This window comes from Pocillopora verrucosa, chromosome 9, assembly GCF_036669915.1.
Source record: "Pocillopora verrucosa isolate sample1 chromosome 9, ASM3666991v2, whole genome shotgun sequence".
NCBI lineage: Eukaryota > Metazoa > Cnidaria > Anthozoa > Scleractinia > Pocilloporidae > Pocillopora > Pocillopora verrucosa.
This window is the reverse complement of record NC_089320.1, coordinates 13,528,887-13,553,673: the sequence shown is the minus strand read 5'-3', so window position 1 is coordinate 13,553,673 and position 24,787 is coordinate 13,528,887. Positions and strand designations below refer to the sequence as shown.

The window sequence follows — 24,787 nt, the reverse complement described above, 5'->3', positions numbered from 1 at the left end:
ATAATAAACAGGAGTTACAATGCATAATTTGTTGTGGAAGAAGGCCGTTATCCGTTTTAAAAATGCGTTTGAATACCTCTTCGTAAGGTTTATAGTATAGTTATATCCTAACCGCGCATACAAGCGTTCGATGATCCAAAGTGAGCAAATTAAGTAAAAATTTTCATCCCTTTCCCATATCGAAAATAAAGAAAGAGATTCAGTTTGACGAAAGAAAACAAAGCCAGCGGAAAAAGCCAGCACAAGAGTTTCAATTTTTATTCTTTGTTACTTTACATGGAAGAAAAACGAGCTCATTTTCTAGAGTCCACAGGTAGTGACATTAAAAAGCTAATCTCGAATTCTACCCCTGAAACTAAAAAACATTTAAACAAATTTTTAGTCAACCTTCGATACGAAATTTAACAGATAGGTTATTAAATAAATAAGCAACATCTGAGTTGCTGGTATATCGGCTGATAATGCCCCCGGCTGAGAGATTGTCCTAAAAATTTCATATTTTCCCTCGAGGCTTCGCTTCTCGCCCAAATATTCATTTTCCGGACAATATTTCAGCCGCCTCGTCTAAAGGGGTTTATTTCCGGCATATTCTTCACTGGTTTAGCCGGGGCATATTCCATCAGCATGCGGGCAAGCTAAAATATTTGATGGATCATAACTTCCGAGACAGAGTAGAAAGCGTCAAAAGCATTGATTTAAAATATCTGCGCAATTGCTTTTCTTTCGAATAAATTCCAAAATTCTCAACTGCTGCACGACGTTTTTACATCCGTTGTTTCCTTCACTGGATTCGCTTAATTAGTGCGCATTTATCGCCTTCATCACATAAAGGCCATCATCAAGAACACAGATAAGATCTACATCTCGCCGGTTGTCAAAAAGGTTAAAGAAGATGTTATATTCAAAATGAGACTTCCTTTTCATAATTTTCCAATTTGTCCTTATGAAGGTCTCCCCTTGCCCTTCAAAGAGTCTGACTAATATTTGATTTAAACTAACATACATTGGTATCTACAAAATTAAGAAAAGATGCTGACCAATATGTTATGTCAACTGAGGCAGTAGATGAAAATTAAAATCCGCGGAGAAAACTCTCGATCTTCTATCACGCATGCGGAGTACGGAGTTGACTTTGGCTCCCACGGGATGTTCTAAGTCAAAAGTGTTAAAAGTGGAGGTGTCATTCTTTTTTTTTCTTTTTTTTCCATTCTCTCTTTTTGTTCCTTGATACAACAATTTATCATCAACAACTTAACACGAATCACTTTCTGTCATTTGATCGTCTGTCACAGAATTAAAGACAAACATGTTTACATGTTGTAAACACTGAGTGTTATGAATATGACCAGAATTTACATTAACAGCGTGACTTTTTTGAAGCGGAAGGTAAAAAAATTGGCTGTTTGTGTTTTTTTCTTAAAATAGTTATCACCGTGTGTTTTATCCAATTTTTCGTGGGATGATGCTTAATTACTTTTTCACTAAATATAAGAAGATCAAAATTTTTACAAAATGACGATGAAAAATCATCTTCTCGACGTGCAAATAAAATCGAGTACCTTTCTCTCTTATACAATAACCATATTGAATTTCCTAAGCTAGAGATATTGCTGGCTACAAAAAGGATAGTGTACTTTTTCTAGAAAGCGTCGAAAGTATTCGGTCTAATATTGCATTGTTTTACTTCATCGCTCCTTATGAATGGTGTAGAAAACTTGCGCCAACGTCTTAATGGACAGAGACAAGCTAAAAACAATCCACGGTTGGTCACCTGTTTTACTTTGAAGGATCAGTGGCGCCTGTCAATAAATTCATTGGTTCTGTTTGGTTTTTACGCCCACGAGATGATTAATTTACTTGAGAATGTGGCACCTGAAAATAACAAAACCGAGATCTTATGCTTGGCAGGAAGTTAGTCATATTGAGCATCACCGGTGAGTCAAACGCTCCTCCAACTGCCCACGAAGCTTAAAAGGTATAATTAACATAAGGCCTTCCATTTTTGCTTTACAGCTACAATCAACACCTTTCATTTTTGGAAACCATTTGAACGAAGATTACCTCAGAAAATTGGTGGGAACCAATATACTTTCATTTGACACAAGCCCATTAGAAACCAGCTTAGGACAAGCATTCGTCTCATCAACTGAAATAATAGAAGAAAAGCAAAAGTTGCGGCAATAACGATAACACTCCAAATAAAATGGCTGATCTACCATCACGCAGTGTAGCTTTGACCATCGTGGAGTCCGGCTTTATGATTGCGCTGAATATTATGTCTCTGGGAGGCAACATCATGGTGTGTATAGCCGTGTATAGGAATACAAGACTGCGTTCTACCACTAACATTTACATCATTGCTTTGGCTATCAGCGATCTTTTGAGCGCCATTTTCGTCATGCCGTTTGCAACCGGAGTGCTCATTTCAGGAAAATGGCCCTTTGGTAAAGTACTTTGCCAGGTAAATGCCTTTTTCAGCCTATTTGCTGTGTACGTTTCACCTGTGACGATGGGTTTGACAGCAGTTAACAGATACATGAGAATATGCAAGTCAGATATGGAGTATAAACGGTTCTTCTCCCCAATAAAATCCCGCCTCGTGCTGGCCTTTGGATGGAGCTTAATTGCTTGTTACATACTAGTTCCTCGCTTGGCTGGTGTACAACGTTTTCAATTTGTGCCAGAGTATGCCGCGTGCTTGAGTCAACAGCTGGCTGCATCTAACAAAATAGCTCATTTTTTTGTGATCGTTGGCTTGTTTTTCCTTCTTCCCCTGGCGGTGACGATTTTCAGCTACAGAAAAGTCTCCAAAAAAATCCAGGAACACAACATTAATTTAGCGATGACCCATCAAAGTCAAAGACGGGATGCCCATTTCAGCGCACATGAAATCCGAATAAGCAAGTCATTATTCGTCGTAGTATTTGCCTTCACGTTATGCTGGGTTCCTGCTTGGTTGATTACCATCCTGGCACACTTTGTGGGAAAAGTACGTCGCAATATTCAACTGTTGTGTGCTTTCTTTGTAAATTTGTCAAACGCCATTAATCCTTTCATTTACGCCGGAATGAATCCGTTGTTTAGGTTAGAGTTCACAAGAATACTCCATTGTGCATACTACAAAAAAATTCGCAATGAATCGGGCTCGAACGCCGATTACAATCAACAGGGATCGAGTCAAAGAACCGTCGCCCTTGTTGAAAGCACCACACAGCACCACACCTTGCAAATTACTAGGCGCCAGTTTCGTCCTTGACGTTAACACATGAAAAATCGACGAAAATAAAAATCAAAAACAAAAAGTACGTAATTGTTAGGCAAGGAAGTCGATTTTAAAGAACGAAGTATCATGAGCGTGAAACTATACAATCATGCCACAGGCCGTATAAAAGTACACTGATTATTACTTTCGAGGGTAATAAATATCATCATTGTGAAGTTTCGTAATAACGTATACCTACCTTTTAAAAGCATCACAGTTACTTGTATCCTTAAAGCTATAGCTGGTCAACAATTGCTGAGCTGTTGTAAATTTGTGCAGAAATAACAGTTGATGATCTTCATATCTCAACTTTAAATTTACGATCTAAAGTCAAAAGCAAACCTCTGAGACAGCCACCTGCTCATGTTTCTCACCGCAATCAGAACCAAAAAGTTCTAAATCGAATGACGTCCTTTGGTAACTTGAGAGCATTGTACATATATTCCGTGAGAATAACAATTTTAATAAAAGCGTTCTTGGCGTCAGGAGTGCTTATTGCAGGAAAACAACCCTTAGGTGATATAATTTCCCAGATGCACACACCTTTTAACTACTTGTTGTGTACGTCTCATCATTAGCAATGCGTGTTACAGCAGTCAATAGTAAAGTGTGAGACCCTATCTCAAATTTCTCAGCCAAATTCCAATACACTACATTTCAGCACTGTACACTCCTTGGTAATGACCACTCTACACGCTCGCTTGAGTTCTTTCTTCTTAAAAGTGATTGCTATTTGTTTTAGTTAATCAAACCGAGCTTATATGAGTACCTTGAATCCTAGATTTAAAGACTTCGGTGTTATAATCCTCAGTATGGATTCTGCTTAGACTCGTTTTGGTGGAAGGAGGAAAAGATTGAAAAAAATTCGCTAACTTGTTCTTAAAAGATAAATGAACCTTTTACTTTTATGCGGACACGATAGAGATAGAGGGAAACTGCAGACAGGACGTTTTGCTTCAAAACTTGGCTTTAAAAATATTTACAAATGACAGTAAGGCAGTTGCCCAAAGACAATATTCAAACGATTTACAGCACCTTTATTGTTCTCAAAATAGAATCATTAGCACTGTTGGAGATAATACGAGGTCTCACATATAAACCAGCTATCTAAGAGACATTGTTGAGAGACATGGGATTAAACCTATGTGTCAAAAGCAATGGGTTACAACACGGAAGCGTAAAAAATGGATCTGCAATTCCTTATATCTCGCAAAATAATCATCATTAGCTGTTCTAGAATTATTTTAATGAAATCTCCTTAATGTGGGATTTATAACAAACCTGCGAGGTCAAATAGAAAGGAAGATGTCCCTCCATTTTTAACTCGCACATTCCTTGTATTCATTGTAGGGATTCTGATGAGACACAAGCAAATTGGGCTTCATTATCTTGCACGGTAAGTGTCTCTGAGAAGTAGGTGTAAAATTGGTCATAAAACCAACGCGATCTACAACGCACAAAAGATGTCATCAATTAGCTTTTTCAGGTCGGAAATGGAGGAGATTCTGAGAATGATTAATAATGAAGGGAATGGCTATCATTAAGGGATAGAGGTTGATATTTCTAACACTTGAACGTAATTATAATCATTAGTGCTTAAGTCAAATTCTCATTGATTAGAATGTCATGCACATCAGAGAATGTAAGCGTGTCGATTTATCACCATTACACAAAAGTATTCCTCGGAAACGTCTCAAACTTTCTTAATTGGTGCTTTCTGTTTCTGCATCAATTTCTTTCTTTATTGTATTTCGTGAATAGCACACTCTTACTGTCATCATTCTGAGGAAGCTCCCTTTACAACTTATAAAAGAACTGATTTCTGTCCCTACGGTGAGTCAAATTTTCTCCCAACTGTTTGAGAAAGTCAAGGTATTCTTAAGATTAAGGCAGCTTCTTGTCTTATTTACCAAACCATTTATACTAGTAATCTTTTGTATTGAGAAAGTTAGCGCGCGGATATTTCATTCAGTCCCATCGACGTACGAGTGATTTGGAACATTTGGTTGAAACTACCGTAGCATACATTGTATTCTTCACAAGCTCATCAGGAACTGGCGAAGGAGAAAATACGCCACACATATCAACATCAGTTGAAGGAACTTCGGCAACATATTTAAATATCGGAATAAAATGGCAGATCTTCAATCACGAAATGAAGCTTTGATCATCATGGAGTCCGGCTTTATGATCGCACTGAATATTCTGTCTCTGGGAGGCAATATCATGGTGTGTATAGCCGTGTACAGGAATACAAGACTCCGCACTACCACTAATATTTATATCACCGCATTGGCTATCAGCGATCTTTTGAGCGCCATTTTCGTCATGCCGTTTGCAGCCGGAGTGCTCATTTCAGGAAGATGGCCCTTTGGTAAAGTACTTTGCCAGGTAAATGCCTTTTTCAGCCTATTTGCTGTGTACGTTTCACCTGTGACGATGGGTTTGACAGCAGCTAACAGATACATGAGAATATGCAAGTCAGATATGGAGTATAAACGGTTCTTCTCCCCAATAAAATCCCGTCTTGTGCTGGCCTTTGGATGGAGCTTAATTGCTGGTTACATCCTGGTTCCTCGCTTGGCTGGTCTACAAGGCTTTCAATTTGTGCCAGAGTATGCTTCGTGCTTGAGCCAACATCTGGCTGCATCTAGCAAGATAGCTCATTATTTTGTGGTCGTTGGCTTGTTTTTCCTTCTTCCCCTGGCGGTGACGATTTTCAGTTACCGAAGAGTCTCCAGAAAGATCCAGGAACACAACATCAATTTAGCGATGACCCATCAAAGTCAAAGACGGGATGCCCATTTCAGCGCACATGAAATCCGAATAAGCAAGTCTTTATTCGTCGTAGTATTTACCTTCATGTTATGCTGGGTTCCTGCTTGGTTGATTACCATCCTGGCACGCTTTGTGGGAAAAGTACCTCGCAATGTTCAACTGTTGTGCGCTTTCTTCGTAAATTTGTCAAACGCCATTAATCCTTTCATTTACGCCGGAATGAATCCGTTGTTTAGGTTAGAGTTCAAAAGAATACTCCTCTGTGCATACTACAATAAAATTCGCAATGAATCGGGCTCGAACGCCGATTACAATCAACAGGGATCGACTCAAAGAACCGTCGCCTTTGCTCAAAACACCACACAGCACCACACCTTGTAAATTACTTGGCGCCATTTCCGTCTTGGGCGTGATAATGAACTAAATAAAATCAAAACAAGAAGTACGCAATCGTTAGGTGAGGAATTCGATTTTAAAGAACGAAATATCATAGGCGTGAAAGTATACAATCATGCCACAGGCCGTGTAAAATTACAGTGGTTAATACTTTCGAGGATAACAGATGTCATCATTGTGAAGTTTCGTATTAACGTATACCTCTCTGTTAAAAGCATCACAGTTACTTGTATCCTTAAGGCTATTGCTTGTCAGCAATTGCTGAGCTGTTGTAAATTTGTACAGAAATAACAGTTAATGACCTTCATATCTCAACTCTAAATTTACGAACTGAGGTCGAAAGCAAACCTCTGAGACAGCCACCTGCTCACGTTTCTCACCGCAATCAGAACCGAAAAGTTCTAAATCGAATTACGATATTAGATACGTGACGGCGTTTGGTAACTTGAGATCATTGTACACATATTTCGTGAGAATAACAATTTTAGTAATAGCGTTCTTGGCGTCAGGAATGCTTATTACAGGAATACAATACTTTATACTTTATTTCAGAATAACATACTAAAACGTAGTTATTAAGAAAAAGGAAACCCAGAGGTTAGCCCTATATCAAGGGTCTCCTAAAGAATAAAAAAATACATAAAATTATTTAAGGTCACTATACAAAAACAAGTACTAAAAATATAAAAAAGTCAAGTGAAAAACAGATAAGTATCATAAATAAATATAAAATGGCCATTCAATAAACATTCATATAATTCTTCAATCTTAATTTAAACTTACTAACGTTAGGGCAGTCACGAAAATTAAATACATTAATAGGAAGATCGTTCCAATGTTTGATAATTCTGACAAAGAAAGAATTTTTATAACCATTCAATTTTGCGAGTTTGGTTTGTAACTTATATGGATGGTTAGATCTCGACTTAGTGTTCCTGCACAGTTCAAAATAATCGCTGAAATTTAATCCATTCAGATTGAATACGATTTTATAACATTCCACCAGGGAAAGAAAATCTCTCCTTTGTTCTAAAGAGTTCCATTTAAGAATTTTACACCTCTCCTCGTACGCCATCTCTTGTCTTCTTTGGTTTAAAGCGATTCTCGAAGCTCTTTTTTGTATCTTCTCAATTTCATGGATGTCTTTGGCTAGGTGTGGTGACCACACCGGGCAAGCGTACTCCAAGATTGGACGAACCAAGGTTTTGTACAAATTTGAGAAAATATTTTTATTTTTGCCGCCTACTGTGCGCTTAAGTAGGCCAAGAACCCTATTTGCTTTGTGAACTATTTGTTCAACATGTTTTGACCATTTCAGATCACTCGCCATAATAACTCCAAGATCTTTATAATTAGATACTCTAATACAAAGACAACCCTTTGGTGATATAATTTCCCAAATGCACACACTTTTTAACTAATTGTTGTGTACGTCTCACATTAGCAATGCGTGTTACAGCCGTCAATAGTAAAGTGCGAAACCCCATCTCAAATTCTTCAGCCAAATTTCCAATACACTACATTTCAGCACTGTAGACTCGTACTCTACACGCTCGCTTAAGTTCTTTCTTCTTAACAGTGATCGTTATTTGTTTTGATTAATCAAATTAAGCTTATATGAGTACCTTGAATCCTAGCTTTGAAGACTTCGGTATTATAATCCTCAGTATGGATTCTGCTTAGACTCGTTTTGGTGGAAGGAGGAAAAGATTGAAAAAAAATCGCTAACTTGTTCTTTAGAGATAGATGAACCTTTTACTTTTATGCAGACACGATAGCGATAGAGGGAAACTGCAGACAGGACGAAGTTGTAATCTTTTACAGAAAAAAATTGCTTCAAAACTTGGCTTTAGAAATATTTACAAATGACAGTAAGGCAGTTGCCCAAAGACAATAAACAAACGATTTACAGCACCTTTATTGTTCTCAAAATAGAATCATTAGCACTGTTGGAGATAATACTTATTGGAGATAATGTCCTTATGCGGACACGATAGAGATAGAGGGAAACTGCAGACAGGACGTTTTGCTTCAAAACTTGGCTTTAAAAATATTTACAAATGACAGTAAGGCAGTTGCCCAAAGACAATATTCAAACGATTTACAGCACCTTTATTGTTCTCAAAATAGAATCATTAGCACTGTTGGAGATAATACGAGGTCTCACATATAAACCAGCTATCTAAGAGACATTGTTGAGAGACATGGGATTAAACCTATGTGTCAAAAGCAATGGGTTACAACACGGAAGCGTAAAAAATGGATCTGCAATTCCTTATATCTCGCAAAATAATCATCATTAGCTGTTCTAGAATTATTTTAATAAAATCTCCTTAATGTGGGATTTATAACAAACCTGCGAGGTCAAATAGAAAGGAAGATGTCCCTCCATTTTTAAATCGCTCATTCCGTGTATTCATTGTAGGGATTCTGATGAGACACAAGCAAATTGGGCTTCATTATCTTGCACGGTAAGTGTCTCTGAGAAGTAGGTGTAAAATTGGTCATAAAACCAACGCGATCTACAACGCACAAAAGATGTCATCAATTAGCTTTTTGAAGGTCGGAAATGGAGGAGATTCTGAGAATGATTAATAATGAAGGGAATGGCTATCATTAAGGGATAGAGGTTGATATTTCTAACGCTTGAACGTAATTATAATCATTAGTGCTTAAGTCAAATTCTCATTGATGAGAATGTAATGCACATCAGAGAATGTACACGTGTCGATTTATCACCATTACACAAAAGTGTTCCTCGGAAACGTCTCAAACTTTCTTAATTGGTGCTTTCTGTTTCTGCATCAATTTCTTTCTTTATTGTATTTCGTGAATAGCACACTCTTACTGTCATCATTCTGAGGAAGCTCTCTTTACAACTTATAAAAGAACTGATTTCTGTCCCTACGGTGAGTCAAATTTTCTCCCAACTGTTTGAGAAAGTCAAGGTATTCTCAAGATTAAGGCAGTTTCTTGTCTTATTTACCAAACCATTTATACTAGTAATCTTTTGTTTTGAGAAAGTTAGCGCGCGGATATTTCATTCAGTCCCATCGACTTACGAGTTATTTGGAACATTTGGTTGAAACTACCGTAGTATACCTTGTATTCTTCACAAGCTCATCAGGAACTGGCGAAGGAGAAAAATACGCCACGTAAATCAGCATCAGCTGAAGAAACGTCGGCAACATATTTAATCAATCACGAAACGAAGCTTTGATCATCATGGAGTCCGGTCAAAGACGAAATGCCAACGTCAGCGCACATGAAATTCAGATAAGCAAGTCATTATTCGTCGTAGTATTTGCATTCATGATATGCTGGGTTCCCGCTTGGGTCATTACCATCATGACACGTTTTGTGGGAAAAGTACCTTGCAATGTTCAACTGTTGTGCGCTTTCTTCGTGAATTTGTCCAACACCGTTAATCCTTTCATTTACGCTGGTATGAATTCGTTGTTTGTTTAGGCGAGAGTTTAATGTTATCCTTCACTGTTTATTTTTTTTCGACAGAATTCGCAATGAATCAGGCTCGAAAGGCGAAGACCATCAAAAGGGATTTAGTCAAGGAGCCATTCCCCTTGCTTAAAGCACCACACAGAGCTCACTGTGTAAATTGTAACGCGTTAGGCTAACACTGCTAGAAAAGGGAAGCCAGTGTTAGCCCACATTCAATCCAAAATAGCGGGTCGTTATTCGTTGTAATATTTGGGTTGAGCTCTTGCCTGGATCATTACCATCTTGGCAAGTCTTGCGGAAGAAATGCCGTGATGCATTGTTCTTGAATTTGTCAAACAACATTCATCCTTTCATTTATACAAGGATGAGTCCGTTTTTCAGGAGAGAGTTTTAAAGAATTCTTCGCTGTGAAATTTTTAACAATATTCGCAGTGAATCAGTTACGAACGGTGACAACAATCAGCAAGGATCGTTTGATCGCGAGTCAAAGAGTCTTTCCACTCTCGTTCAAAGAGACTAATCAGAGCCACTAAGTGCAAATTACCGGGGAATTATTAATGAAAATTAATGCTCAACGAAAAGAAAGGGAAAAGATAGACACTTAGGATACCTCTTTTACTGAAGAAGGAACAACAGGAGATATAGGCAACAGAAGTCAGCAAACTGAAACAATGCCAAGGTGTTTTGACAAGACTGAACTAAACTGACAAATAAGCCCTTTACAACCTAACATCAGTATGCATACTCTCTATACTGTTCTCTGTTCATTTCCTAAGGTACTGACAAGGAGAATTTGTTTACAAATCGAGAGTGTTGGTGATCATTCCCTGTATTCTCATGACCTCAAAGTTTGACTCAGGGGTGATATTTTAAGGAGAAATTAGATGCTCAGTGTCACTCTTAAAGGCTAGCGCCGCGGATTAAGGATCATTTTGCTCGTGGTAACAGAAAACAGAACAGAAATGATTAAAATTCACAAGGAATCCTACCAGGACCTAATTACGGAAATCTTTCTCGGGAACTGCAAGAGATTACTTAATACTCATATTTATTAAAGGAGGCGTAGGATAGGAAAAAGATTGGACATTCGTCACACCGCCTCACTTTTATAGACTAGAGACAGAAAGCTCTTCTGGTGATTCGTGCAGATCGTGCAACGGAAGACAAAGGAACTTCACTTCATAAGTGGATAGATAGCTATAGGTTATATGAAGTACGGATGCTTGACCCTTTCTCCGCCAGGATCTCATTGGTAATTCTTTTTGGCGTCTGTCCCACAATTATTATGATGTTAGTTCGGAGAATTTAGCATTGGATCAACTAACAATCCTCTAATTGATAGCTTTCTTTATTCTCGTCACTTGCCTGCTTGATATTGTATTGATATTGTGAGGAGAAATTCCGTCTTGGTCACTCGTGAGTGTTAAAGGGTCAAAAATGGATTTGCAATTACATTGGTTGTACTGATGACAAAATTGTAAGACATTTTTGTCTTTTGAACACTTGAAACTGGTGGTATAATACTATCTAGTCACGGTGTCATTTGGTGGCAAGGACTTTGGATGAAAAAAAATTTCGCCTTTCAGTTTAAAAAAGAGTGTACATGAGTGGAAACAAGTTCATAAAAATGACTCGATTTTGAAGAAAAAAATTTTTGAGGAATGAGGTTGAAAATGATTTCTCGGCTTCGTGAGTTAAAGTTGATATTGATTTCATTTGAGTCATTTGAATTTTTCATGTATTGGGATACGTCTATTAATTAATTTTATTCTTATAAGGCTATATCTCCGCCGGCGATACCCTTTGAGCGTGCGGCATTTACGTCTTGAAAATAATTACTAATGACATGGATTTAACGTTCAGGATTTAGAGTATAATGTCTAAAATTACTCTGAGGCTGCAAAATTTACAAACATTTCCAGTTTTATCATTACATCTTTGCAGTCTTTCTTTCCTTCCTTCTTTAAACAGCGTAACAGAGGCGAATAACTATTCAACAAACAACTCGTTGCATCAAATCAAAAAACTTATTTTGGCATTTCACTACAAAAGGACATAATCAAAAAACATATTTTTATCTCAAAGTGAAGGCTTAATATTGCATCTGCTCACAATGACGACACGAGCCTCGCTATATTAATCTGTCCGGATTAGGTATCTTTTCATTCATCCATTATCGAGTTCGATGAGAAATTTTGGTTATCCTGATGTTAATGGATAGATATTATTAATTTGACCTGCTTTCCCTCCGTCCAAGATGACGCGTGTTAAGTGTGTACTTGTGTTTGAAATGTGCAAAATTATCCCACTCAAAGAAGGATGTTTGTATTAATTGTCTGATAGCCAACCAATATTAGTCAAAGCAAGTCCTTGGGACACAGAAGGTATACAATGTTTCTTATAGTAATGGTTATAATGGCTATTTCCACTTACCTGACAATTCAAAGAGGAAAAAAATTCGGAAACCCTTTTCGATAGTCACTCGAAGGCGAGTACGTACAACCACATCCAGCTTGATGAAGAAGAACCCAGGTAAGGTAATTACAGATATGAAAGGCTCGAGCAACATGACTGTACCGACTTTAACGGGTAATTTAGTATTAACCGAGTTGATAACATAAATTTGCCACCCTAAAGAGTTTCAAAGCTGACGTTTCGAGTGTTTTCCCTTCGTCAGAGCGTTTCTTCAGAAACTTACCCCCTTTATTCATTTGTGCCAATTATATTTCTTCTTTAGAAACTCACTCTGTGATAATAATTCCGGATACAGTATTCACGTTCATCTTTATGTTAACATTTAATTTTCATAAGGTAAGAAATGTTAATTTCTTAACATCAAGCGCGCTAACGTACTCGACATTATCATAAAAGTAGGGGTTGAATTACCGATAACAAGACCTTTTCCATGTTTTGTTACATAAAAAATTGCTCACGAAGGATATATTCAATAAGAGTACAGTGAGTTCGCAACAGAAACTGATGAATGAATAAACAGATGGCGCCTTCCATTTTAACGTAATTGATCTTGTGGTTAAGAATACGGGGAATCGGCAACAGAAAATTGAGAACTCAACAAACAGATCCTATCTTCGAATTAAGGCAATATATTGTGGTTAAATTTCCTCCCCTTTTAAAAATTTCCTATACTTTTGCTTTTATGGTTGATAATGTTTGAGAGCCAAATTTTCAGAAAGGGAAATAATTAGAGACAGAGTGAGTTAAGCCACAGCATACACGAGAAATTTTCCGGGAGCTGTTTCCTGTGATAGTTTCTGTTGCTTGGCATATGATTTATTTATTGAAATTAGACCCTGAGGGGTAAATCATTTACTAATTTTGTTCTTTCAAGTGTTTTTGTTCGCTATCATTCACGTTTCATGAGCTAAACCACGGTCTGCGGTCATCTGCCGCAGAATTGCAGTCATATTTACCTTTTAGTGTTAGCGTAAGAGGTATCTGTGCTAGGGCGAACTTCACCCAAAAGGCGTCTACGACAACCGCAATAGCCAAAAATTTTCAAAATTTTCCTGATTTTTTTTCCTCTTTAATGACTAAAAAAGATAAAGTTCAATTTATTCGCCAACTTCTTCTTACTAACAATGCAAAGATCATCCCCTGGACGTCTTGTTAAAAGCGGTTATCTTTCGCTTTACTATCTCACCATTATCTCCTTTTTAACTCCTCAAACCAGAAGTGCAACGGTGACCACAAAAATGAGCAATTTTCGAGAGAGCGTCGGAGGTATCCAGTTATTATACAAGATTTGCTTCACTGCATTCTGATTGGTCAAAAAGCTTTAGTCCGCATCTCAAACAATTAGATACAAACCTAAAAACAATCGAGACTTGATCACACGCGCTTCAGAACTCTTCTCCTCAAGAAGTTTGCTTCTTCTTACCTTGAGTGATCAATGGTGCTTTACAATGTGCTCCTTTGTGATAACTGAAGCTTTCGCCCAATTAAAATGCACACTATCTACAAGTATTGCAACTAACAAACGTGAGTAGGTAAATGATAAAAACTAACTCCGGCATTTGATAGGAATTTACGTATAGTAAATATAGTTTTTACCATTCGATACTCATTAACGGGGGTGTTATCACTCTTTGTTTAAATATTCACTTTTTAGCGCCTGAATTTTAATTCACACCTCAAGACAGATCTTAATCGCAGAGCTAACAAGAGTATATCGCGGGATCTGAAGAATTCATTGCTGAAACAGCTGTTGCATTCCAGCTTGGTGGACACAGATTTCTCCTCCTTGGATTTCGCCCACTGAAGAAAAACTGCATTTCTTTAGAGGTAAACTTTGTCTCTCGTTAGTGCGCTTAGCTATCCTTCTTCTGTCCTGATTCCTAACTTGTTATCATCATATCAGTTTGCCTTTCACTTTTTTCATTGATGGTTTAATTCTAGCCAGCTACTTCGCTTAATATTCTGCATTTAGAAAAGGAAGCTGATCTGGTTTGTCGTCACAGCTTTTTTCTCCGCTTTCCAAGGCATAAAGCGCTACGCACGAATACACACCATGTTATGAATGGGATACCACTTTCCCACAATATTCTTTGCCATTTAGAAATCTGTGGCATGGTAGCGAAAGGCACTTATACCTAAAAAACCTTAAATCTAAAGTCCTTGCTGTAAACAAAAAGAAGGCACTCGCTCGCGCACAAAGAATTGGATAAGACCTAAAGAAACTCCATGACTTTCGCTTCCGAAATTTTTCCGCCCGAACGAAAATTTCTTCCATGGTAGAGAAAACTATTTATTCTGAGGAAATGCAAAAAAGGACGTGTCTTGAATAATAATGATATTAATAATAATAATAATAATAATAATAATAATAATAACAATAATAATAATCACTGTCTTCTCAATTTTATTCAAGTTACGAGAAAAGAATCATTTTCCAAACAGGTCAGAAGCATTCTAGAGCCATTTTTTTAAAAAGCTTTTGAGGTCATTTGATATCTGTTGCATGGTTATGAGATGAATGTTTAACGGTAACAGTCAATGCAGAAGCTATTGCTGACTTAATATATTTTTTGTGACACGCGAATTGCTGTTGTTAACAGGCAAATCTCACTGGTAAAGGTCACGTGGTAGTATGTCAAGGTCACGTGGGGTAATCATGTTACAAGCAATGTTTACATCATTTTTTCATTTGTTTTAAAGGTAGTACTACGGTTTCAGTTCTTGGTCAACAAAACAAAATTTGCTCTTGCGAAATTATTTTTTTACAATTTTTTACTTTTGTACTGCGACAAACTTTATTTTCTCAAAATGGCTTTTTGTGCCAAATATAGAATCATGTTAGGCAGCGATATAATATCAAAGTTAAATTTCATCCGGTTGAGTTCCATATTACTCATACCAGTTTGTCTCGGAAACAACACGTAGCTGAGAACTCCAAATTGAAGGGAAAATACAGTGATGTCAGATGGGATATTTAGTTTGATCTTTTATGACGGAAGTGGCCACTTCTACAATATAAATATATTTTACTTTATTTCAATGGAACAAGAGTGAAAGATCAAAAAGTCTCATGTGTGTCCACCAAAAAGTGGTATGTACCATACACAGTAGCGATACATACACTACATGTCTCTCAGAGCAATTTTTTTTTTTTTTATCTCTTTCATGTTTGCTTTCTACATTTATATGATTTCGAAACACTGAAAAAAAGGACACTAAGCTCCCAGCTGGAAAGAAATCCGGATGTGTTAAATGTGATTGGAGAAGGAAGTCAAGTTTAAAAATTATCTGTTGAACGCTTGCCTTATACGGTGGAAATACGATCAATTCTCTCGGTTTTTAGCCAAAACCTTATAAACTCAAAAATCAAGGGCCTTCCACTTCCACGCTTTTTATGATACTAAGAGAGTCTTTGACACAGCAATATTGAGTGCTCCTAAATATTTAAATTACCCTTTCTGGTCTAACTATGTACCTTTTCTTCTGAAAGCACAAATCATTTACTTTCCGCGCAAACAACGCGCAACAGGAATTGAATAACGTAACATTTTCGCCGGCTGCAACCCTCTAGTCTTTTGGACACGCAAACCTTGATAATGATAGATTAATCCCAGCCATTTCTCTGTGTGAAAATCTCTTTGAATTGAAAATGCCTAAGGGAATCTGCTTCCTCAGCACGAACTGTTTAGGGAGTATTTGTCAGCTTCTGTGAAAGCAAATAGCCGATTTATTCAAATAATCCAGGACGGACATTTCCGGAAAATCGGTTGTACATATAACTAGGAAAATCGCACGAAACCAGGTCGGATTCAAATGAGCCAGTCTTCAGTACTACCGACGTAGCTAATTTTTGTCTGAATCTTCTCCTTTGCACTTCTGATGATCTTTTTCCATGATTGGATGAACGAGTTATGCCTGCCCCTTTGGTCTTCCCTCCATCGTCCAACCACCTGCTTTGCCCGTCATTTACGTGGTGAGTTCACAGGATATTCAGCATGATGCTCTTAACTAGCCACTTTGCATGTGACTGCATTCATCCGCATCACGTTTTCATTTGTTTTTTTACATGAGCGAAGTTCATTGTCTTGTTTATGAAATCAAGCGGAAGGTAAAACGAATCGAACCTCAAAATTCAGAACATTCATTTCATTGCTGATAATTTTCACAAGTGCAGCTTCTACTGAGTCTGAGCCGAGTCTACTGAAAGATAATTTCCATCTTTGAAGTATAACAGATCTAGCAGTTCTGAAGTTGTTTTGAACACCTCTCTTTCCTTGAGGATTTTCTGCGTTTGGTGGGAACTACTCTGTCGAATTCAGAACACCAATAAGGGTTTCTAGCTCAACATTCTATGGACATTCAGCCGTGTTTCTTTGTGGGCACTTTTACTGAAACTTTTTTTTTCACGAGAAACTCTGTCATTCAGCTGTAATACCATAAGTTAAATTGTTTTCAGATAGTCTGGGTTTAATACATGTCTAGGCGAGCAACCACAAAAACACCACGCTATGAACATGAACAGCATAAAGTCAGCTATATGCTGATATTGATAATTTTAAGGCAACTTTACGATGCTCCAAAGGGTTTTTTGACCGCACGGGATCTGGGTGCGAACATAGCACGAGCTTTAAAAGTATCAACATGCAAAACAAACATGGCGACTCGATACCATAGCATGATTGTTATCTGAAAAGGTATGTTAATTTATCAGACCAAATTTGAGATAGAGGAAGATAACCCAAACTTCGGCTTGTAAATGATCGGCTGGATAATTTTTATTGTGAAAGTTTTGAGAGATTTCACCGAAGCAAATTGAAGAAATTCAAAGGCAAAGCCAAACTATCGCTGGCGAGCGCCTCCCTTCTTGGAGCCTTAGCATAATAATGAAAATCATTTTGATGATGTTTACTACAGTAAACGATAGTCTAAACCTTTTAGTTACCTTGAAGATCGAAAACATGAACATTTCCGAGAAAAACAGCACGCTGGCACGCGCACCAACATTGAGAAAAAACCCCATGGAGCCTCCTTAAGTTCAGTTTAACGGTGCGTGAAACTTTATTTTGGCACGAACCGCACAGTATGATAACTTTTAGCAACCGCATGAATATTTTTTCGTGCCTTCTAACTTCATGTGACTTGACTGCGCGTCAAGTGCTGCGCAAACTCCTCTCAGATCGTTCTTTATTGACTGAAATATCTCTCGCGTTGATTGGCTAGAGTTTTTCAATGTATTTATTTACCCTAGCCTCAGGGTCATAGAACCCATCTGTCTCTATATTAAGCTTGAATTCAGAGTTCATGGAAGGCTCTCTTGAGATGGCTGGTTCGTCAGTGGAGATCTCACTACTAACAACTGATATTCAGAAGGAAAACACTATCGAATAAGGTACCTAAGGACAATAGCTAATCAATTTTACATCGAACTGATAAGGGCGTCAGAGCGTATGGCTTTCTAGCAAATACTTTTCGAGCGCGCTCTCGCGTGTTATGTTTTCAGTCAGATTAAGTTCAAAACATAGTTTCTTAACGTCGATTATGTTGAATGCCAACCACTTACATTCTAAAATACCCTTTGCCTGATGCGGAGCTTTTGCATGAACATACGTAAAGAAGCAGTGAAGTGTTTGTTTTTTATAAAATTTTTATCCCGTGGAAATTTCGCAATTCAACGCCAAGTAAAAACGCGAAAACTGTTCGAGGGGTTCACTTAGGGGGAAGGATAAGACCCTAAGCTGACTTTTTGGAAATATTTCTTAATTTAATTATATTTTAGAAGTGGCTGGAACAAGCTGAACTCTGGAAGAGGTCCATACACGTGTGTCTCAAAACGTTGTTTAACATAAATTTTTGTTTATTTTTTATGCCTACAAAATGGCAAATTGTCTCACATTGGAAAACAACACATGCTGTTATCAACCGTTGATCCTGAGTTCGCGATAACAAGAGATTCAATTTCCGAAAACCCCAACGTGATGTTTTGGCGAGTGTTTTATAATTTTATGCTAAAATCCAAGCCACCAGTCATGTGAATGCCCCCCAGCCAAAATAATTGTCACGTTATATGATAGACATTTGAATAATGAATAAGGAGGGGAAGCAGCATAATCAAGGGCTCTGGACAGTATGAGAAATAAAGCACCGAGTAATTTCTTTAACACAATCGCACACAATTTCTTTAACACAATCGCAAATCTAAATCGATAATGAATATCATTGACAGGAGCCATCTTTAAAACTGGCTATTTTCACTTCCACACATTATTGTTCATTTTTTATGCCTGCAAAATGGCAAGTTGTGTCTCACCTTGGAAAGCAACACATGCTGTTATCGACTGTATATTCTGAGTTTTACCATAACATCAGAATCAATTTCCGAAAAAACCCGAAGTGATGTTGTTGCGATCGAGTGTTTACAATTGCACGATAAAATCTAAGCCGGTCATATGAAAGCCCCTAGCCAAAATAATTGCCAGGTCATATGATAAAGCTTTGAAAAATGCATAACTACTGAAGCCTTATGGCAGTAAAAAAAAAAAACAAACAACCAAATTATTTCCCGAATAGATAGTTTATCGCAACAGCAGCATAATCAAGGGCTCTCGACAGCGTGAGAAACAAAGCATTGAGCAATTACTTTCGCGCAAATCGCCTTATTTATCGTCTATAATAAATACTCTTAACAGGAGCCGTAATTACAACTGGCTATTCTCACTTCCACAAAACTACCCACCTACAGTGTTAACTACCTGTTTAAATTCCCTTAACACAGAATTCGAATTTATTTACATTTAGTCTATTGCGTTTTGAGTACATCGTCGTTAAATATTTCAGACGCACTTGCTAAAGCTTAGCGCGCCGTATCACAGATCGTGACTTCGCGAGGGCCTGGGTCGAGTCCTGTCGGGTTTATTGTGCTGTGCTCTTCGGCGAGATACTTAGCCATCACGTGACCTCTTTCGACGCAGGAGTGTAACTATATTCTAGCAGACTCTCAAAGAAACCAGCGAAGAAATGTTGGGGGAACCTTTATTTGTCTATTCATTTACTTCCTTTCATACATACTGAGATTTACGCTGTGAAGCTCTATCGTTCGTGTCTCTGACTGGACGAACGATGTATTTTCACAGTCGTTCGCGTTAATCTTTGTCGGTCAGTAAGACGAAAATGTCAGTATGTATGAGGTAAAAAAATCATACCATGGAAAGTGCTTGAAAGATTTTTATCCACAAATTGAGATACAGAGAGCACGGTTTTTAACATGAGTTAACGTTAATTTAATCTGAAGGAAATAACTGCTTAATAGACTTGAACTATATTATCATTATATTGGTAGTTTTGGATTTGTGTTCTATAACCAGTAATTCCATAAATGAACATGACAAGACCTCGATTGACTTCCTGCTTTTCTCTTTACACTATAAAATTTCTCACTTTTGTAACATACATCGATCTTGGGTACAACTTTCTCGTTTTTGACCCTTGCAATAACAATAGAAAATTTTCATCGAAATTCTTTTCAAACTCTTGCATGTGATAAATACTATTCTCTAACACTGCCTCAAAATTTCAGATTTAATGTACCTTGCATCCACAAAGGATGTCAGATAATTTGCTCCACGCAAACGGTGAACTTCTTTGCATATTCTAATTCTGCTGATTTCTCGCTGTCATCGCGTTCATAAATTGAGAGCCGTACAAATTGATAACCAGAAAATAACAGAAATAGCAGGTGGAATGGATGTGTAATCCATAAAAATGTTATCTCCTCGCTCACGAAGATCGAGAAACCAATTGCTTCGTCCATGAAGCAATCAAAAGCGGCCGATCGCGATGAGCGATTAGGAAAAGATTCTAAACTTCCACATCGTAATCATATCTCATCCATACTCAGATTACAAGCATCCAAATATTGACATTTGGCAAAAATTGGTCTCGTTTGAGGTATAACAATGAACTTTTCAATTACGAAAACTAGTCATGTTTTTCAATTATCTTTTGCCATAATTTCCCCTCGTCTAACCAATCACTCTCTATCTAAATTATCAAACACTTCATACGTGCAGGTTCTACAGAAGAAAGGTGTAACTTTGGGAATTTTAAGTCACCCTTGTAAAGTTTGCACATGTTAATTTTTTTTTTTTTTTGCGATCCGTTGTAAGGTTTAATCCCTCCAAACCTTCCAGGGATTCAGAATTCTAAGAAAACTATTTACAGGGATGATCTCAAATTTCAAAAAATTATGAGCTTCTCGACAGTTAATGAAATTTCACAATATCATTTTGCTCTATGCCAGCAATATCTGGTTTCGTCACTTTTCTAGTCTTCCCTCTTCTTTTTTTGCATAAGCTTAAGTAAAAGTAAAAAGAGAGAGCAATGATTCAATTGGAAAGGAACCTGTTTTAATTTCTGCTAAGAAATTGCTTAAAACAGCATTAGATTTTATAGAAATGTTTCCAGAGTCTTCCAGGTTATCGACTGAACGACTGAATACTAGTAATTTATTGAAGTTGTTATCTGACAGTTGTTAATAGCTCTAAGCGGGGTCCAAAATTAAACAACATCTAAAAACAATTTTTAATTTGTGGTAACAAATTGCTTGGAATAGTATTTAACTTCTTTGAAATGTTTCTGTGGTTGTGGAATGAACGAATGACTATCAGCAATTTACTGACGTTGCTAGTAGACAATTGTTTATAGTTCCAGCCGGGTGTCCAAAATTGAAGAACACGAAACAAACATGAATTTTTTATATCCCCTATTTTTTTAAATATTCTAATCACATACAACCAGCACTGAGTTTTTATCTTTTCCGTATTTTTTTTTTTTTCATCTTTTTTTGATAACACTTTTTGAGAAACATTTACATGTAAGATCTACAGTTGAATGAAATATACACAGGGTATAGAAAGCCCTAGAATAAAAAAAAATTATGAAACTTCCTTTCAAATTATTATCAGGAACCCTGCCAAAGTCCATTAATTAATCTCGAGACTAGCAGTATCCAAAAACAAACATTTTCTAACCGACGGTAAATATACATTAGACAGCGAGCAGAACATTTTTGCGTTGCTATATGCCAATCTGATAATAATGCAAGGTTAGAATGATATTTTCAATCGGTTTGATTTCTATCACTGATCGAAACAAAATTCTTATGTGGCTGTAGATGTTACAGTATTTGTTTGATTTTAAAATCACGTACTTACCCATCGCTATTCACTCAGTAATCATCACGGATTAGATAAGAACAAAAATGCAGCGTAAGGGGCAGTTTATTTAGTTTCTAGTGTTTATATTTTGCTTTACAGATTGAGAAAATGAACTTCTCTTCAACCATCGACTCCTTCAACAATGGCACTAACGTTACAAGCACATCGTCTATCGCATGTTACGTCCACGACGAGTCCTCCGCCAAGTTCGGTCGGGTAATCGCCTACAGTGTAATTATATTGGCATCGTTGTTTGGAAACATCTTCATTATTACTGTGGTTTCCAAATATGGAAGGAAGCGAAAGACCATCAACTTGTCCGTGGTGAATATGGTGATTGCAAATCTTGTCATTACCACCGTATACATGCCGAGACTGATCCCAATGTATTTAATTGGTTCTGTTTGGCTCGTCGAGGGAGACTTTGGTTACGTTCTATGCAAAACTGTTCCATTCCTTCACACAGTAGCAATTATCGCCTCAGTTTTGACTCTGCTGACTTCGAGTTTGGACACCTTCTGCGCCGTAGCATTTCCTTTGAGAAATCCCTTCACAAAGAAAGTAGCAAAATTTGCGATCTTTCTTACATGGGCTTTAGCTGCTATCGTCCGAGTGCCATACTTCATAGCCCTGCGTACCAAGATTTCGAAAGGAAGACGCACTTGCAGTTCCAGTCTTACAGAAGCGTTTAACAATAAAGACGCCCGAAATATATATTACACGTTCCTTTTCATAACGTTTTATGCTATTCCATGGTTGCTGATATTCGTCTTGTATCTAGCCGTTGCTATCAAGCTCAAAACAGGTAAAACTCCCCGGCAGGAGAGGACCACAGAGATTCGCTTAGAAAGATTACGGGTTAGAGCTATACGCAACATAGCAAAAATGATGGTGCTTATTACTCTTGTGTTCTTAGTTTGCTGGATAACATACTTCACAGCCCAAATCACCTACAGGAAGGTTCCATGTAGCTTCAGATTTTGGCGCATGTTCTTAGCGCACAGCAATTGTGCTATAAGCCCCATATTGTTTGCTGTTTACAATACAACAGTGCGGCGAGGAATTAAAGATATTGTAAAGAAACTGAGGTCACCGACAAAGGATCTTCAGGAAAATGATGCTTTTCTCAATAATCTTTTTCGAAAGAAGGGTGGAATGCGTGGAAAAGTTTATACATCGTCCCCAATCCAAGATAAACGAGGAAAATCACCGAACTTTTCTCTTGACGAGAGTAAAATCTTGAGTGTTTTGCTTGAGATGAATCGAAGAGACTATACGCGAAGAAAAATTGATTCAACATGTAGAAAAAATCAAGGACGATCCGAAATCGGAATTGTGAATCATGGAAATCAAGACAATAACAGGCTCACGAACGGATTTCTTAGTTTTAACGCATTAAAATAGATGTTTGGTGATACTAAATCGATAATGTATAACGAACTATCGAGAGAGAGGAACGTGTTCAGTATTCAAATCCTAACAAGATAATAGTGAAATCTGTTATTACATGTGTCCTTAAAGAAGATAATAATAAATAACATAAAAAGCTGGTAACTTGACAAAAGAACTCTACTCTTCAAGAACTATCAAAATATAATGACCCAAACTGAGAGCATTAATTTTTCATTGCGTGGAGAATTCAGTAGGAAAAGCTTGTTGTAAAACCTCAATTGATCATGAGATACTTGACAAGAGTAGTCTACCAAAAATGTCAAAACCTCAATCACACACATTTTTCTCTGGTGAAAATGAAATCGTTTGCTAGTTCATTTTTGTTGATGGCTCCAATCCAATGGAGAAGCAATCAAAATTCAGGACTAAAACATTAATTTTGATCCAAAACGTCCTTTTCGCTTAGAATAAAAGAATTAATCGTTTCACTGAGAAAACCTACTTAACTTACTTCCGAGTCAAATGCAGTTTATTTAAAAAAGGAAGTGAAAACATTTGTTTATCTAATGTGATGGAAGAATAATTTTAAAATCATAGTACAAAGCAAACTCGCATGGCATTAACAAAGTTTTGTATCCATGCGAGTGGAAACTTGTTTCTTTTGGAAAAATTGTGGACAGGATAGGGTAATTAAATTGGCCACCGTTAAGATTTTTGAAACCTCAGCTTTAAAATTCTTAACGGTGGCCAATTTACGTTATCAACTCAGTTGATGATACTTAATTAGCCAGTTATACTCTCCCACCGACGTAGCACCACAGTTTCTGTGGCGTAGGTAAAATAAGGACTGGACCATTGGACCCTTGGATCATTGGACTATTTTTGGACTATTTTTTGGACCAATTTTCGGACAATTTTTCTAACCATTTTTTGGACCCTTTTTCGCACCATTTTTTGGACCATTTTATCGGGGGGATAAGGTTTTGATTTCCAACAATTTCTCGGTATATTGACAAAAGTAAACTAGTTTTTTGGTATTGTGTGGCTAACATTAAAAATAGTTATTCACCTCATTGCCGGTGAATAATTTTTAATTACTTTTTTATCCTTCGGATGCTATGGATGAGAAAGTCAACTTTTTAAAAAACGTTATCATTTATCGGGTTGCTAATAAAATTGTAGAAGATAACTGTCATTGACTCTTTAATACGCGCAACAGGACCGGACGACACTGATGGATTTTGAAAAGATAACGTGTTCATATCGCTTGGGTTGAGTGTTTATCTGGACAATGTGGGCTTTGTGGTCTTTTCGAAGCACTTCATACGTTGCGCTGGAGCGTTATTGTTTGCTTGATGATGCTTTCTTAAAATGAACAATATCCATCTATGTCATGACAGTAATTCAATTGTTACTGAGAAATTAGTTTAAAGGGAGGGAAACTTCATATCAAACTTTGTGTTTAATTTTTAGTAGACAATGGCACTGGATTACCTTCCTTTTATGGGCATTTTAATTGTTTACAGCTTAGAGGCTCTATTGTTTCTAGAACAAAGGTTTGAAAGAACCGACGCTTTGCCAATTTCCGAGCGCGAGATTCAAAATATTCGTTGACTACCAGATGTTGACAATATCACAATTCTCGGGGTGGGGTAAGGGGAATGTCGCTCAGAACAAAGACAATTTTTACCGGGAGTACGGAAGGGAAACTTTGTTACATGAAGCGCGGGCTGTAGAAGTTATTTCTTTTCTTCGCGCAAACCGGCGAATGTCAACGTTCAGAAGCACGCTTAAAGAGCTAGGGTTTGTATTT

General features: G+C 37.3%; 4 protein-coding genes across 5 annotated transcripts; 3 read left to right on the top strand and 1 right to left on the bottom strand.

The window, feature by feature from the left end:
* Positions 1-1,963: 1,963 nt before the first annotated feature.
* Positions 1,964-3,577, top strand: LOC131775385 (melatonin-related receptor-like). The gene has a single exon (XM_059091485.2). It carries the CDS (start codon positions 2,204-2,206, stop codon positions 3,254-3,256), a length of 1,053 nt encoding a protein of 350 aa, XP_058947468.2. The 5' UTR covers positions 1,964-2,203; the 3' UTR covers positions 3,257-3,577.
* A 1,818-nt stretch (positions 3,578-5,395) lies between these two features.
* LOC131775346 (beta-2 adrenergic receptor-like) lies at positions 5,396-6,421 on the top strand. The gene has a single exon (XM_059091450.2). The coding sequence runs from the start codon at positions 5,396-5,398 to the stop codon at positions 6,419-6,421; it is 1,026 nt and encodes a 341-aa protein (XP_058947433.2).
* A 624-nt stretch (positions 6,422-7,045) lies between these two features.
* On the bottom strand, positions 7,046-9,627 carry LOC131775351 (uncharacterized). The gene is made up of 3 exons (XM_066172460.1): positions 9,539-9,627; positions 7,220-7,797; positions 7,046-7,056 (listed from the first exon to the last, which is right to left on the bottom strand). Exons 1-3 carry the CDS (start codon positions 9,625-9,627, stop codon positions 7,046-7,048), a joined length of 678 nt encoding a protein of 225 aa, XP_066028557.1.
* Positions 9,628-12,279: 2,652 nt separating this feature from the next.
* On the top strand, positions 12,280-24,118 carry LOC131775344 (neuropeptide SIFamide receptor-like). Of its 2 annotated transcripts, XM_059091449.2 has the most exons (4): positions 12,280-12,427; positions 12,633-12,706; positions 14,025-14,197; positions 21,682-24,118. In XM_059091449.2, exon 4 carries the CDS (start codon positions 21,691-21,693, stop codon positions 22,984-22,986), a length of 1,296 nt encoding a protein of 431 aa, XP_058947432.2. In that variant the 5' UTR covers positions 12,280-12,427; positions 12,633-12,706; positions 14,025-14,197; positions 21,682-21,690; the 3' UTR covers positions 22,987-24,118. The 2 variants fall into 2 exon arrangements, with proteins under 2 accessions (XP_058947432.2, XP_058947431.2); XM_059091448.2 differs by lacking the exons at positions 12,280-12,427; positions 12,633-12,706; positions 14,025-14,197 and adding an exon at positions 17,629-17,759.
* Positions 24,119-24,787: the final 669 nt, after the last annotated feature.

Bases quoted from the DNA above. Each gene is read 5' to 3' on its own strand.
- LOC131775385 (XM_059091485.2), top strand. From the start codon at position 2,204: ATGGCTGATCTACCATCACGCAGTGTAGCTTTGACCATCGTGGAGTCC.
- LOC131775346 (XM_059091450.2), top strand. From the start codon at position 5,396: ATGGCAGATCTTCAATCACGAAATGAAGCTTTGATCATCATGGAGTCC.
- LOC131775351 (XM_066172460.1), bottom strand. From the start codon at position 9,627: ATGTTGCCGACGTTTCTTCAGCTGATGCTGATTTACGTGGCGTATTTT. The intron at 7,798-9,538 runs GTATACTACGGT...TCTTTGTATTAG, and splicing joins GAGCTTGTGAAGAATACAAG to AGTATCTAATTATAAAGATC.
- LOC131775344 (XM_059091449.2), top strand. From the start codon at position 21,691: ATGAACTTCTCTTCAACCATCGACTCCTTCAACAATGGCACTAACGTT.